General features: G+C 38.2%; 1 protein-coding gene across 8 annotated transcripts in view; it reads right to left on the reverse strand.

Annotated features, from left to right (window-relative positions):
• Positions 1-14,567, reverse strand: part of TENM2 (teneurin transmembrane protein 2) — a 2,373,952-nt gene that overhangs the window by 499,975 nt on the left and 1,859,410 nt on the right. For all 8 annotated transcript variants that reach the window (XM_075601896.1, XM_075601894.1, XM_075601892.1 and 5 more), the window contains one exon: positions 7,249-7,483. In XM_075601896.1, the coding sequence (XP_075458011.1) occupies positions 7,249-7,483 (235 nt within the window). The remainder of the gene's footprint in view (positions 1-7,248; positions 7,484-14,567) is intronic.

Below are 14,567 nucleotides of genomic sequence, written 5' to 3' on the forward strand. Positions count from 1 at the left end.
AAGAGAGAGGGAGCAAAAAAATAGAGAAAGTGAGAGCGAGCAAGAGCAAGATCCACATATATTTTGTTTCTGAAAACAATTTTTATGTACACTGGTGTCACATTTTATTCTAACTTTGCCCGCACGGCTGGATGCGTGCGGGCCGCGTGGTGACGGCGGCATGTCGGCGCGTCACTGTGACGTCACAGTCACGTGGCGCGCCCGGCTTCCCCGGCTTCCCCGACACCCCTGAAGTTGAAGTGAGGTAAGCGGGGGTGCGGGGAAGCAGAGGGGCAAAGGCAGGAGCAGCTAGGGGGTCGGGAAGGGGAACAAAAATGCGCGCGGAGTGGAGGGGGTACACGGAGGGGATGCGGCTGGCGCGCTGTTTAGTCACGGCGTCAGCCGGAGTAAATCCCCGGCCAATTAGTGGCAAATGTAAGAATAAAGGCTGCCGCAGCAGTATACTAATATGTGCAGTGTTATTTTATATTGTTAGGTTTACAATTACTTAATAGGTGCAACAATATGCTGCCTATTAAAAGAAGGTGATACATATGTGTAACAGGGACTTATCACTGTTTGTGTGAAACTGCCTCTAAATCCAGCAGTGTGGTGGTTAATTGCACACAGGCAATCAACCGGACTCCACCTGGCTGATTAGGACTATAAGAAAAAGCCTGATGTGAGAAACAGGAGAGAGATTCCTTAGCTCACATTTGGCCTGACATAAGGAGGTAGAGGACTGCAGATATTTCCTTAGCCCATAAATGGGCTGACCTGAGGAAAATAAGATTTATTGATGCACACAAAAGTATGCACACAAGACTGTATGCTGACAGCAAGATAAGGGGACCTCTGTACCTGGACACAGAGAGTGCCATAGCACACAAGGATGCTGACCCAGGAGAACAGAGAGGTCTTCCCCTACAGCTACAACAACAGAAACAGATAAGAAATGTTTTTGTTGGACTGTTGTGTGTGTGTGTGTGTGTGTAATATATATATATATATATATATATATAGTGGTAACCAGCTTAGCTACCCACCCAGTTAGAAAGGGCTGACGTAAAGGTAAAGGTTTAGTTATTCTCAAAAGTGGAGTAGGTCTTTATTTTGTTTATTTGTGTATGTTTTTCCTTGATAAAGCAACAGGCGCGATAGAGCCAGAAGATATAATTTCACCCTAATCAGTCTCCATTAAATGTACCTCTGCACACATCTCTTATAATATGACACAACAATAGCTATGGTTAATGATATTTCTGTGCATCCTATTAACAACATGTAATACAATTTCCATTTAGCATCCTAAATGGGGTAGGTACCAGTCTCCTTAATTCATCACAAAAGAACAGGAGCTAATGTATGATAACATCTGAGCATCCCTAACTCATTTGACAATCGTAATTAATGCAACAGTGTTATAATGAAGTACAGTACTTTTTTTTTTTTACAGTAGCCACATTCAAGAAACAAAGCCATGTCTAGTGTAACATACAATTTCACAAAGCGCAAGGGGGCACAAGTGGCGTTTTGGCGCGCAATTCGCGCACATAAATCTCATTTGAAATTGTGCTTTGCCATTTATAAATATGCTCTATCAGCAGAAATGGAATGCGCTGGCCGTCCAAATGTTAATGGTTTGTATAATAAAATAATCATTCTGTGTGCGTTAATAAAGAAAAAGTGCGTCACAATCGCCCGCCAAGTCGAAGTTGGCGTACACCATAAATTATCTGTTAATAGTGTTAACGCAGAATTAAATTGCTATGTTGAAATACAGTAGGTTAGCAAAATTTATTATTTCCACAGTATGGCTAATAAAAAAAAATTACACTAATAATTTACAGTATATTTATTAACACTAGTTATAAATAAAAAATACACTTTGGTTATGGCTGTGCAGTATCAACCAGGTTTTTAACATGATGCTGTATGTAGAAATTGATTTCAAATAATGGCCTACTGTATGCGTTGTTTGTATGATGTCATATAAGCACTTTGTGCATCAATACACAATAAGTAATTAGCTAAGTTGCAGATACGTTCTCCTGTGATCGATCGGCGAAGATGCGGCTCAAGGGTTCACTAAATGGCTGTGCAGCAGAAAAGGACCAAATATGCAAAGTTCTGTGGGGAAGATCCTGTGACCAGCCAGTCACTAGATACAATTGGTCCACTGCTAGAGAGAGGGCAGGGCTCAAAAAGGGGCGTACCAGAGCCTGTTTAAGAAGAGGAAGGGGATGTGACTTTGTAAAAGGTTGCTATAGAAACAAAAATGCTTGTTACATAATAATACATTAACATTTTAATTCAGAGTTGTTTTAAAAAAATGCTACATGTCAGTACAGAACTGATTTGTTAAAAAAACACAAATTGTGTGGAGATTTTAAATTGTTTACAATTGTTTGAAAGACAGGAAAGCAATTGGAATATTGATGTATTTAAAACCATAATATATTCCGTTGTGGTTTTTTTTCCCTGAAAGTCATTATAAAGTTACAGTAGAATGAAAAATAAATGCACCGTGCTTGTACATGCTAAAAATGCGGTGCTTTAAAACTTTTCTTGGCAAGTATAAAATAAAATAAAAAATCACAGTTTTTTTTAACATAACTATTTGCCCAGAGGCATCAAGCTGTTAGTGTGTACAGGAGGGATTAAAGTGAGGCAGTGTGCTAGATGAAATATAAATTAAAATGATACCACTGTCAGTCATAAGAGGGATTGTTTCTAAAGATCTCCCAAAATGCTGAGTCTTCGTCTAATTCTTCAGGAAAGGACAGAACATAATTTATTACCAATATTTAGCCTATGTATATCATTACATAACCTTATAAGCAAGTCTCTCAGGAGCCATTGAGTCAAAATATGCCATATTAATTTAATTACTTATGTACACCAAAGCAGTTTAGCTACAGTATGTAAATAAGTATTAGTAGAACTAGAAACCTTTAAAAGAAAAACCAATGTGTCTATCACCTTTCATTTTCATAGCAATAAGTAAATACATGACAGTTGCACTCTTATATGTAAAGAGAATGTAATATATGTGCATTGTTTACTATAGTATTGAAGGACGAACATACATCGTTTAACCAACGTCAATAGTGACACTGCCTGATGTATTGCAATGTCATACTTATATCAATGTTTTCTTCATAAATACAGTATATATTACAAGCCAGGGATTCATCACATGTCACTAACAATCTTGAGATAGTTTCCCTCTTACTGGTATCGCCTGTTTATGCACGTGATACTTTATTACAGACATCGCCTGATTAAGGGGGTCATTCTATATTGTCCGATGAGGCTGCAGGACTGTTTTTGGACAAAAGTACCTATTTACATCAATGGGGATTTTCGGTCAAAAATAGTCCAAATAGTCACTTTGGACAATATAAAATTATCCTCTAAAGCAGGGTTGGCCAGCTCCAGTCCTCAAGAGCCACCAACAGGTTAGGTTTTCAGGATATCCTTGCTTCAGCACAGGTGGCTCTTCCAGTGGCTCAGTCATAATGACTGAGCCACTGATTGAGCCACCTGTGCTGAAGCAGTGATATTCTGAAAATCACCTGTGATTTTTCCAAGGATATTTAGTTACCCTCATTGTATTGCATTCTATATCTTTTGATTTAATACTGTGTATATATACATAGGTATCCTGTTGTGGTACCCCCAGTATACATATATATAGGGACATACCTCAGATGAGTGTATATATATATATATATATATATATATATATATATATATATATATATATATATATATATATAAAAATATATATTATTCAGATCATTGGTTCTCTGCAGAGTTGGATATACCGCTATATACTGATACTAATCCCTATACAGGACACAATATAAATTATATCTATTCACAACCTCGCCCATGGGGTTTTTAATCAATTTTATCTAGTATCTTGAATTAATAAAACTTTGTATTTTTTTCTGTATATCCTGAGGAGATCTCGCCACTGGGTAACTGTCATTTATGATTGTCTCAGAGTGACACTATTGACTATATTTACATGTTGGGAGTGCAACATATTAGGGACCTCTGTTTGATTCCTCAGGACCAAAATTATGTATATATCTATATATATATCTATATCTAAATATATATAGATGAGCATAAAGTTGTAAATATATATATATATATATAGGACTGGATTTGGCCACCACCTGCTCTAAGGCTTTATTTCAGGTAATTGGCCAAGAACAGGCATAGGAGCACAAATGCTTCTGTAATTCTACCGCGGTGCACATCAGGTCAAGTAACCAACAAGGGAACTTGTGTATAGCTAGAAAAAGAATATCCAGACACTCAAATGGTCTTGATTAAAAATATATATCATTTATGGAACAAGACCGATGTTTCAGTTCAACCTTAGACCGTTGTCAAGATAAATTCAAAGTGCCACGTTTAAACAGGAAAATAGAGTTGTTTTTAACTTCTAACATACTTTAAAAAATACAAGCTTATTTAGAACTGGTTTTCATAACTCAAAATTGACTTGATGATGAAGATAGCAGGCACTTAATAAATTAGTTTGTGATATAGGGCCTCATGCAGAGAGCAGCGCTAACAGGGAAAGCGGCATGTTTTGGCGAATTCTGCCTTGAGAAAGGCAGATAATGGCAAGTTGTAAAAAAAGCGCCAATTTTTTTTTTTTTTCTTGAAACTCGCCGCGCGGCTGGAGAGATCCTAATCTCTCCAGTGTTTAAAACGGCCGTATGCAGAGAGCCGCGAACGCCATCTAGTGGCTGTTCGCGGCAAAAAAATGGCGCGATTTTCCAAATTTTTCCTCTCCACCATGAAGCTGGCGCTCCGCGGCCGGTGGAGGAGAAAAAAACAAAAAAACGATTTCTTTCCCACTAGTTTCAACAGCGCTCATAGCGCTGGTTGAAACTCTCCATATGCAGAAAGGATTGTAAATGCAGTTTTATGCCCTTTCTGCATATGGAGAAAAAAACTCTCCAATAAAGCTAAATTTTATTCCCCTCTCCAATTCTAAATAGCGCTGCGCTCTGCATGAGGCCCATAGTCAAAGATTTGGTTCTCTCAGGCTGGATTATAAAATAAAGCAATTATCACAAAACCCACAAAACAAGACCTACAGTAACGTGCAGTGTAAGATAATAGATGCGAAACAATGCTTGAGTAAAACATTTAAAAGAACTTTAGGCCAGGATGGTGCAAACTTTCTGCTCTGTGCCCCTGCCTGCTCTCCCCCAGTGTTGCGCCGCCCCTTACCTTAAATCCGGCGTCAAATGACGCTGCGGGGTCATGTGACGCCATGTCACCCCGTGGCAGCATGAGACGCGCCGCTCGAATGAGACTGAATTCAGGTAAGTGAGTGGCTTCACGCTGAAGAGCACAGGCCCTCTGTAACCACTGAGCCACCCTCCCCCCCATAAAAATCTCGCACTCCCCTGTTTGCGCACCCCTGCTTTAGGCTATATTCAGACTCTCTGGGGGTTATTCATTAAACTGCAATAGCGCTATCCTGAGCACAGGAATCAACACTATCACAGTTTAATAGATAACCCCCTTGTGCTTGTTTAAAGGAATGATAAGCTTTACAAACGGTCACAGTTACCATGTGGCACGATCAGAGCTTCACAGTAGTCCTCATAGTAGAGACGTTGGGGTAAAAAAATGGGTTTATTTAAAAGAAAACATGTACTATATAGAGATGTAGCCAATACCATTATCCCTTCCAACATGGAATAATGTGAGAAATAACGCAGTTAATATGGCATGTGTTAAGAAGATTGCACACTCATTACCATTGAAAAACTTGCAGTAACATGCGTTACATCATATCAAAGGGATAATAACGTTGGATACATCTGGACCAAGCTAAAGAAAAATGTTGCTATTAAAAGGGTATTATGGAATCTTTTGGACATGCATCTTTAACCGTCAATGTGTCAGTGTACAGTATTTAACTCTTTTCTGTTCCCTCACGTGTGTCTGTGGGGGAATAAGCCATGGGTAAAATAATAATAAGCAGTTATAGAGGAACTAAAAGCATACACATTATAATGGAATATATTGATTTTTGTGTCTTACTGTAGAAGGAGTTGAGACCAATGACACTGGTGCTGCTGAGGAACGTATGCCACTGATTTTACACACATTTTAAAAATATGTTACACTCATTATTCACACATATTCATTGCAGGGAGGGTAACACATGTACACTTACACACTCTACATCATCATGCAACAGCATGCATTACTATAGTCATATTAACCCCACACTGCTACACCCCAATCTTGCAATGCAAGGATTACAATCGGTATTACACTACATCTCATGCAATCATTGTTGTTTTCCTAATCAAACACAGACTGGGTGTGGGTGTACTATATCCATTTTATCAGCAAGGAGCTAATACAAATGACAGCAGCACTGCCAATATACAATCATATATAATATGACCATAATCCACATATTTTCTCTTTCTCTATTTGCAAAGGCAACAATCAGGCCCCATCTCTGCTGGAATACACCTTATATCCCCTTTCAGGAGACTAAGCCGTAGAAGGCCATGTATACTAAGCAGTGCTACTCTCTAAGACAAATTCCAAGCATGAAGACACTTTAAATTGCTCTAAAAGGGTTATGTTTACTAAGCCATGCTGTAAAGAGCATTCTGGAGAAGCACTGCTTAATAAACACAAGAAAGATGTGGTCTGACTTATTTATTAAGTGGAAGGATTCATTGTAAATTTAGCATAGGTTGAACTTGATGGACACATTTCTTTTTTCAACCTCATCTACTATGTAACTATGTAACTATTTAAAAACACCAGTCCACAAACTCGAACAAAATACTGTACAGGTTTGTTAATGGGGCAATCCTGTGGTGTTTTTTTATTTTATTTAGAAGTAACAGAGGATTGAAGCAGGTGTCTCCGTGCTTCCAGAGATACTTACCTCCGTACTAGGTGCCTGTATCCCTCTGCTTTATAAAGCTACAGTACCGCGTCACATGGGTCAATAGGAAGAAGCACTGATGATGTCATGTCTTCCTATTAGCCCACAGGGCATGGGAGCTTTGAAAAGTGGCCATTATGTGATCCATGCTAGCTGAGCGGACTGGATACCAGCAACCCTACTACTACGGAGGTAAGTATCTCCGAAAGCATTAACGGGAGTTCAACTCCAGAAACCCACTGCTTCAATCCTATGGGGGAAAAAAAATCTTTGCCAGTTTGGCTTGCCGCTTTAAAGTAAGGTTTCACACTTACCTGGTCTCCAGTGGCACGTTGCTGTTGAGTACCCAGCTGTCTTGAAGCTGAACAGATTCGGGAGTAGTAGCCAGATCATTGGGAGCTGGAGCTGGTGCATGGATCTGATTCCGTCGGTTAGTCAGTGAGTTCTTGTTGAGAGAGTTGGCTGAAGAGTGATGGTGGGACAGCGTGTGATTATGAGGAGGGGGAAGTGGTGGCCGAAGTGTCGACTGGCTGTGGTGATTTGTTGGACCTGGGAAAAGGAAGTCACAGTTACTAATATAGCCCCATATATTTTGTGATGGCATTTTAGCAGAAACAATTCATTGAGATATAGATGTGTCCAGCATTAGTCCCCACATTTATGCATTAGATGTAGATAGAACACAACAATGGTGAGTCCTTTGTGGGATTTCCAAGATACACTGCAAGTTACACATATTCTGTAAATATTCTCAAACTTTCATTGTGAACAGATATTTGGAGGCGGTGGGCAACTATGACTTTGCACCTGCAAAGAAAAGCTCCTGTAAACCTTTTGCAAAGTCTGTACAAACAAATCGTGTACATATTATACAGCGTAAGCTTCTCTGTATCGTACCTTCACTGCAAGGACACTTGGCAGTAGATTGCATCTACGGTTTTTATTTACCCAGGGGGCTATTCAGTAATATGCTATAGTTCTTTCCCTCTCTTGGTCTCTGCAAATTTAACAGAATCCTACATCATTTATGATTTTTTTTTTTAGCCCAGTAAAGCTTGACGAATTGGTGAAAGTTTTTTTAAAAACTTGCGATAAAATAAATAGTAATTTCCATGTGATTGCGCTCCAATCAGCACTATCGCAGCTTACTGAATGACCCCTAGGTAATCACAGATTTATCCAGGGTTATTGCTCTCATTGGCTCCTCATGGTCCAATAGTTGGCGATATTTTGCATTATCGCTGCCGTTGAATCCTATGGAAACTGATATTCTGCATTATAATGCAATATTCTGTGTTATCAGTAGGTAAAATAAAGATTGCATCATCTGTACTTTATGTAGCTACAATCTATTGCCAAGTGCCTTTGCAGTGAATTTATTGTGCAGAAAAGATAAAAGGAATTGTTTGGACAAATAAATCAGCTATGACTCTGTACAATATTTATTTGCTTTAACAGACCTTCCAAAAGGTTTGTACAAGCTTTTCTATGCAGAGAGAAGCCAACAAATAATAAATACGATTCAAGGTCATATTTGCACATATTCCTTAATACACTTAATGTAAAAGGTGCCGACCTTTCCACACAGTGAATTTAGTTCATAGGGAATGGGCAATGGACCACAGCTATAGATGTGACCAGACTTAATACATCTCCCGCTGTCGGGGTAACCCGCGGAATCCTGACCGCAGCATCCCATGGCAGCATGAAATGTCTATATGGGGAGTACCATTTTGACAAATTGACCCTGCACAGGCAGCTGTGGCTTTTTCTATGCCCGGAGCCACGTTGCTTTTCATCCTGTGTGTCCTGGAACAATTAATTGGGTTACCAAGGGACTACGTAGTGAATCCCAGTCACAAAAGAAATGTATTCAACTATGATTTGCTATCATTTGAATAACGTTTGCAATAACTATCAAAACACAAAAGTAAAGTTAATGATCCATTGTTGGGGACACATTAAACTTGCTTTTTCAGTACAAGCAACACATTATCCACTATCATGAAAAGGATCAGAGAAGAAATTGAACCCACATGCCTTTGCATTCATGATCATCATCTTAACCAATATGTCATGCCCTCTCAATGAGATTACAAATGACAATAGGTGAGGCTTCAAGCTAAATTTATTGACCAATATAAAAATATATAAAAATAGATGCGTACTATACAGCTTTATGTTCATTTGTGGCACCTCGAACATTAAGCATCTTGTAGTTTGAGAAATAATAAGATATACCAAGTAATAAAGTACTAAAATAAATATAATTACAGTTAAAGAGAGGCCAAAAGGAAATTCTGGGAAGAAAGCCAGTGATGATAAAGGTCTTATAAGTCACACTTATACACAGTTGAGTAACTACCATTTCAACCCAGCAGCCACTTAATATCAATTCAGTGGAAATTGACTTGAATAACATAGAACATATAAATTACTTATCTTAAGAAGGAGCAATATTGTTATTGACCATTTAAGATCCATGATATATATTATGGGAACTCCTTTTTCTATGTGCTCCCATAATGGCAATTTGTCAACCTTCGGCAGCAGTTGCTAGTCTGTTTTATTGGTCATAAAACATGTGAATCCCTAATCTGTCCCACATTTCAATTCAACTTTATGCAGTGTTCCAAATCTATTTGAAATCAGATAAAACTGCCTTGATGTAAAAGAATGAAATGTATGGAGTACCTCCCGCACTTAAGGAGTTAAATATTTTCCTATTCTGGTTGGGTTCTGTTGTGTCCATCATCCTTATTAATAATGATTAACAGTGAGAGACTCAAGAGAAAAAAACATCATTACTGTTCAACGGATTTCTTTTGATTGATTGGCAATGTGTTCCTTTCAACAAACTTGCCACCAAGTTATATATTTTTTAATTATTTAACCATTTTTCCTAGTAATTAGGGGGTCACAAGAGTAAAGATGACAGCTCCCTGTTGTTCTCCCAATATCAACCCCTCCGGTCACTCTTTTTCTGTTTATTTAGCATCCGTCAAAATCAGATCTATTTTGAAGATTATTTTCCTAGGTCTGATTTCTACCATCAACAGCTTTGGTGACATAAAGGGCACAGCATATAGCTCCAAAGTGCATTGCAGGCCCCCGAGCAGTAAAAGGGTAAATAATACATAAGTGAAATTTATGAGAGGAGTGGAGCTATAAAACAAGAAGCATAATATGGGTTCTGAGATATTAGTTCCACTGTTCCAACATTTCTCTATTTGTAAAGAGAATATAGGATGCTTCAGGCTACGCTGACATATTCTTATGTTTGCTGATGATTAGGACATTCTAATACTTAATGTGTAGAACGTTTGTAAAATCAGATTACATTTCTCACCAGTTCACACGTTCTGTGTGCGGCTCGTAGCTCGAAAATGCTAACATGCTTCTATTGATGAGAAAACAATGTAAATTAAGTATTGTATTATGAAATATTGTGGCTCTGAGTGTCAGAGAGCGTTACTGAAAAATGATGCGCGTTGCTTCTGCTCGACGTGGTTGATTTATTAAAATATATAAGGCTGCCTTGTTTTGAGACCCTGCATGCTTTGTCTTTCCTACTGTACTTTGTGCAGGAGAAAAAAATATGTATTTCCGAATACTAAATATTTAGCCATATAGCATGTTTATGTTCTATTGCTATCTTGTTAAATCTAGTATCTCACATACATGGGCATTTTAGCCCCTTTTGAGTGACATCCTGTTTATGTATCCAGATCAACAGCTGATCATTACAGCATTGACTGATACCATTTGGATGACTGGACATGATGTTGCCTGCTTGCGCTATCAGCAAGTACTAAAGAAAGTAAGATGACAGCAGATGAAAAAGGGCCCTCTATTGTCGTTGTAGAACTTCTAACACATACTGTATGTTTTGACTTATGAGGTGTCAACCTGAAGACTTTTGGAGCTGGACAGCAGCTGGATGAACTTTGTGGTAACTGCAGATCTAGCCAGACTTACTGTCCCCGTGACAAGGTGCAAGATTACAGCTGCGTGAGAACTTTGTTCACCACGGCTCATCCGTGGCTAGACTACGGTCAGCTGACAAAACCATTTGTGGGGTTATTTATGTAATTACAATTCAGTATATCTGGACGGCAGGTGGTGCACGGAATATCTTCACCTATGAAACTCAGTAAGGGAGCCACAAATTGCAAATAAATGCCGGGGATTTACACTTGTTTTTTTGCGGCTGCATCTCTAATTGTACATTTGTATTAATAATGCTACTGTACCTACAATTAGTGTCTAGTTTGGTGACTCTAAAATCCTGTTTTTGGAGGCTAATACTGGCTTTTGAAAAAGGTAAATAGGTAAAGGTAGCTGCACGTACTTGTAAATTTAACAAAATGCAGCAAAGCAAGTGCAGCTAATACTTTCAAACAGGAAACATCAACCTTTTGTGCTTGCATTTTTTCCTTCAGGTTTCAAAAAATAAGTTCTTATTTTCTTCTAGTTGATGGCATGACGTCTGAGATTACTGCTGTTCAACCTGTGGAGTAGGCATTCTGGCTGAGAGGATTAATAAAAGCAGCTTTCAATAAATTTAACTTTTTGCATATCTTAAGCAACAAGATGGTGAAAAATCATTGGTTGAAATAATAAGTTATCATTGCAGCCAATAAAAGATTGGCATGTTCTTCATTGCCTGATGCTGCTTGATGGATCAGTTGGAACTGTTTGATGCGTACAAAAATTATTAGGAGAAAAACTGTTAAGTGAGTATGTGGGAGTTCCCTTCACATTAGTGGGATATTGAACGTTCAGTGAAATAACCCACTGCTTCTGATATATGTGTGGGCACAAATAAATGTTAACAGTTTGGTGCCAATCAGGATGCCTTACAAGCAGACCCCTTGCTACTTAGAACCAGCAGGGAACTGCTGCTAAGAAAGCTAGTGCTACGGAGTTGGAGAATTACATGGCAACTGGGTTATTTAAAGAAGGTATGTAAGTTTGAATATTTAGCATTTCTTATTTTTCAGAGTTTCATTTTGTTTGGGCATATTTAAAGTGGAATGAGCACATACAGTATACTATATAGATGTCACTATAATGGGCATGGCAATCCTGACAGTGGGATCCTCTACAATTAATGGGCACAACAATCTCTGCTTGGGCTCTGAGTTTACTTACAGATGCAGCCACCAGTATCCGATCACTTGCCTTGGAAAATCTGGGGCAATCTCACAGTAAATGCCTCAACATGCCTCAACATTTCTGTGAGATTCCTAATGACCCATCGGTTAACACAGCGAGGGATCCCTGCAGTCCCATTCAAACTGAATGATCCCTGGTGTGTTAATCCAATGGGCCATTAGGAATCTCACAGAAATGTTGAGGCATGTTGAGGCATTTACTGTGAGATGCCTTAGTTTTTACCCAGGCAAGTGATCGGATAATGGTGGCTGCATCTGTATAATCCAACCAACACACTGGATAAAACCCACTACCATTAGCAGAGAGAGGAGGCGAGGCATCTCGATTGTGGCTTTGATTCTAGCCTAGATAAAAAGTGCCTTGATAAAGTGCTCATGTAGCATGAAACGCATAGGTGGTGCATTTTTGTTTGTTCATGAGACGTTAATAAAACTTTTTTTTATTGGGGCCACCCTGTGATGTCTGCCTTTGTCTAGGGCTCTGTTTTTTTACCAACATTTTTTAGATAAAAAGTGACCCTAATAGGTCCCTATGCTTTTGCTGTGCATGGTCGACCAATATGTTTCCTCTTTAATATGTTGTGGAGCCATTTTCCACATGCTGGAGCAAATTTGTGTCCCATCCATTTGAAAGGATTCAGCACAACACAGGTACATGTGCACCTCCTTCAAAACAGTAGTTGAGGATCTTAGGTGTGGTGCCTGACGGACAAGTAATAGGCATTCCTGGGCTGCTAAATGGCATTGACGCACAATTGTTTCCTACTTTGACATTAAATTAACTTTTTTTTTCATCAACGTTCGTAATATATATATATATATATATATATATATATATATATATATATATATATATATATATATATATATATATATATATATTTAAGCAAAGCGTGGATGCTGGCATTTGCAAGAAGCTGAACTAATTTCCAGCATGGGGAGGATGGTTTGGCAGCAAATTGATTATGGGGCTTTATACAAAGATTTATTTTGATAAAAAAAGATCTTGAAATCTTCTGAATGTATTTTGAGCATACAAATTGAAATGTCTCCTTGCAACTATTCAGATGCAAGAAAAAAAAACTGAACAATATGATTCTTATTGTGGGCCCCTCGGACATCATACTGTACCTGTTAGGGGTCCAGTAAAAAGGCTTTTCATGGATCAAAAACACTTGAAGAAGATACTGTATATGTGAGGTTTTAGAAGCTCTATACAGTACCATTTAATCAAGGAAGAGCTTTCATGTTGATCCCCTACAAAACAACCTACAATAAGTTGACATTTCTCGAGAACCTTGAACTACTGAAACAAAAAATTCTAAATGAGCTGAATTAGTGCATCAGAGCTGTGAACTTCATTGACTTCCAAAGGGCTATCACTAGACATGATTTCAGCATGGTAACCTGATAATCAAGTGCATGTCCTAGTACTACAGTGCTAATTTCCCATTGACCACACCATTGATCTCAATATATTGTAGATCCACCTAGGTAAATGTATGTGGAGAGGAGACATTAATTACGTACTGTATGAGTATCTCTGCAATTTGGGTTTAGGTCGTGCCCTAGAGCTGGCTGATCTTTTATTTTTATTTTTTTTAATAAAGGGGAAAATACGTCAAAGTCATATCCCAGCAGTTGGTCTAAAGGGATCCACAAAAGCCTGACAACATCATACAGTACAAACTATTTTTATGTGGAAATGTGATGAATGGGTAGTCAGTATTTTCCTCATCTAGACAGAATGCCGTATTTCATGATGAATTTTAGTTCAAGGTTCTCGTTTTTTTATTTGGCAGTAGAGAATTGTGTTGATTTGTCTTTTGAGCAACCTCGAATAATTTATGTGGAATAAGTATGTGCTACAATGATTAATCTTGTTTTTTTCAGATTGCTATTCCAGATGGAGAAATCAAATGCTATTTATACTGACACAATGGGTTTATCCTTACACTCTTATACCAAGGCATTACAAGAAGAGAAATACTTGACCCAAGGGCACCAGTGCTTTTCAAAGTCTCCAAAACATAGAAGATTTAGAAACCTAATCTACACTTAAGAGAGAAAATACAGGTTGTTAAGGGAAAAAGGCATTTGCTATTAATGTCTGCTGCAGCAGTAAATCAGAGTCCATGGTTCCCATTCCATCACTCTTATCAAGCTATGGTTTAACATACAATTGTGGTTAGCAATCTTAGTTACAAGAGCTGTTTCTGTTATCAGCAAAAATATGTATTTCATATCACACTACATAAAAACTCTTAAAACAAAATTCTATATCACCAATTCCATTATGCAGCACAGGGTATGACTGTAAAGGTTTGATCTTACAAAAAGATGATACTATTCTAAATTACTTTATATATTTAGCACATGGAGGAGAATTCGAAAGAACCGGATTTGTACGAAAAACAATTTTTTTGTGTGCAAATTGATGTGTTCTAAGGCAGGGG

The sequence above is a fragment of the Ascaphus truei genome, chromosome 5, assembly GCF_040206685.1.
Source record: "Ascaphus truei isolate aAscTru1 chromosome 5, aAscTru1.hap1, whole genome shotgun sequence".
Lineage (NCBI taxonomy): Eukaryota > Metazoa > Chordata > Amphibia > Anura > Ascaphidae > Ascaphus > Ascaphus truei.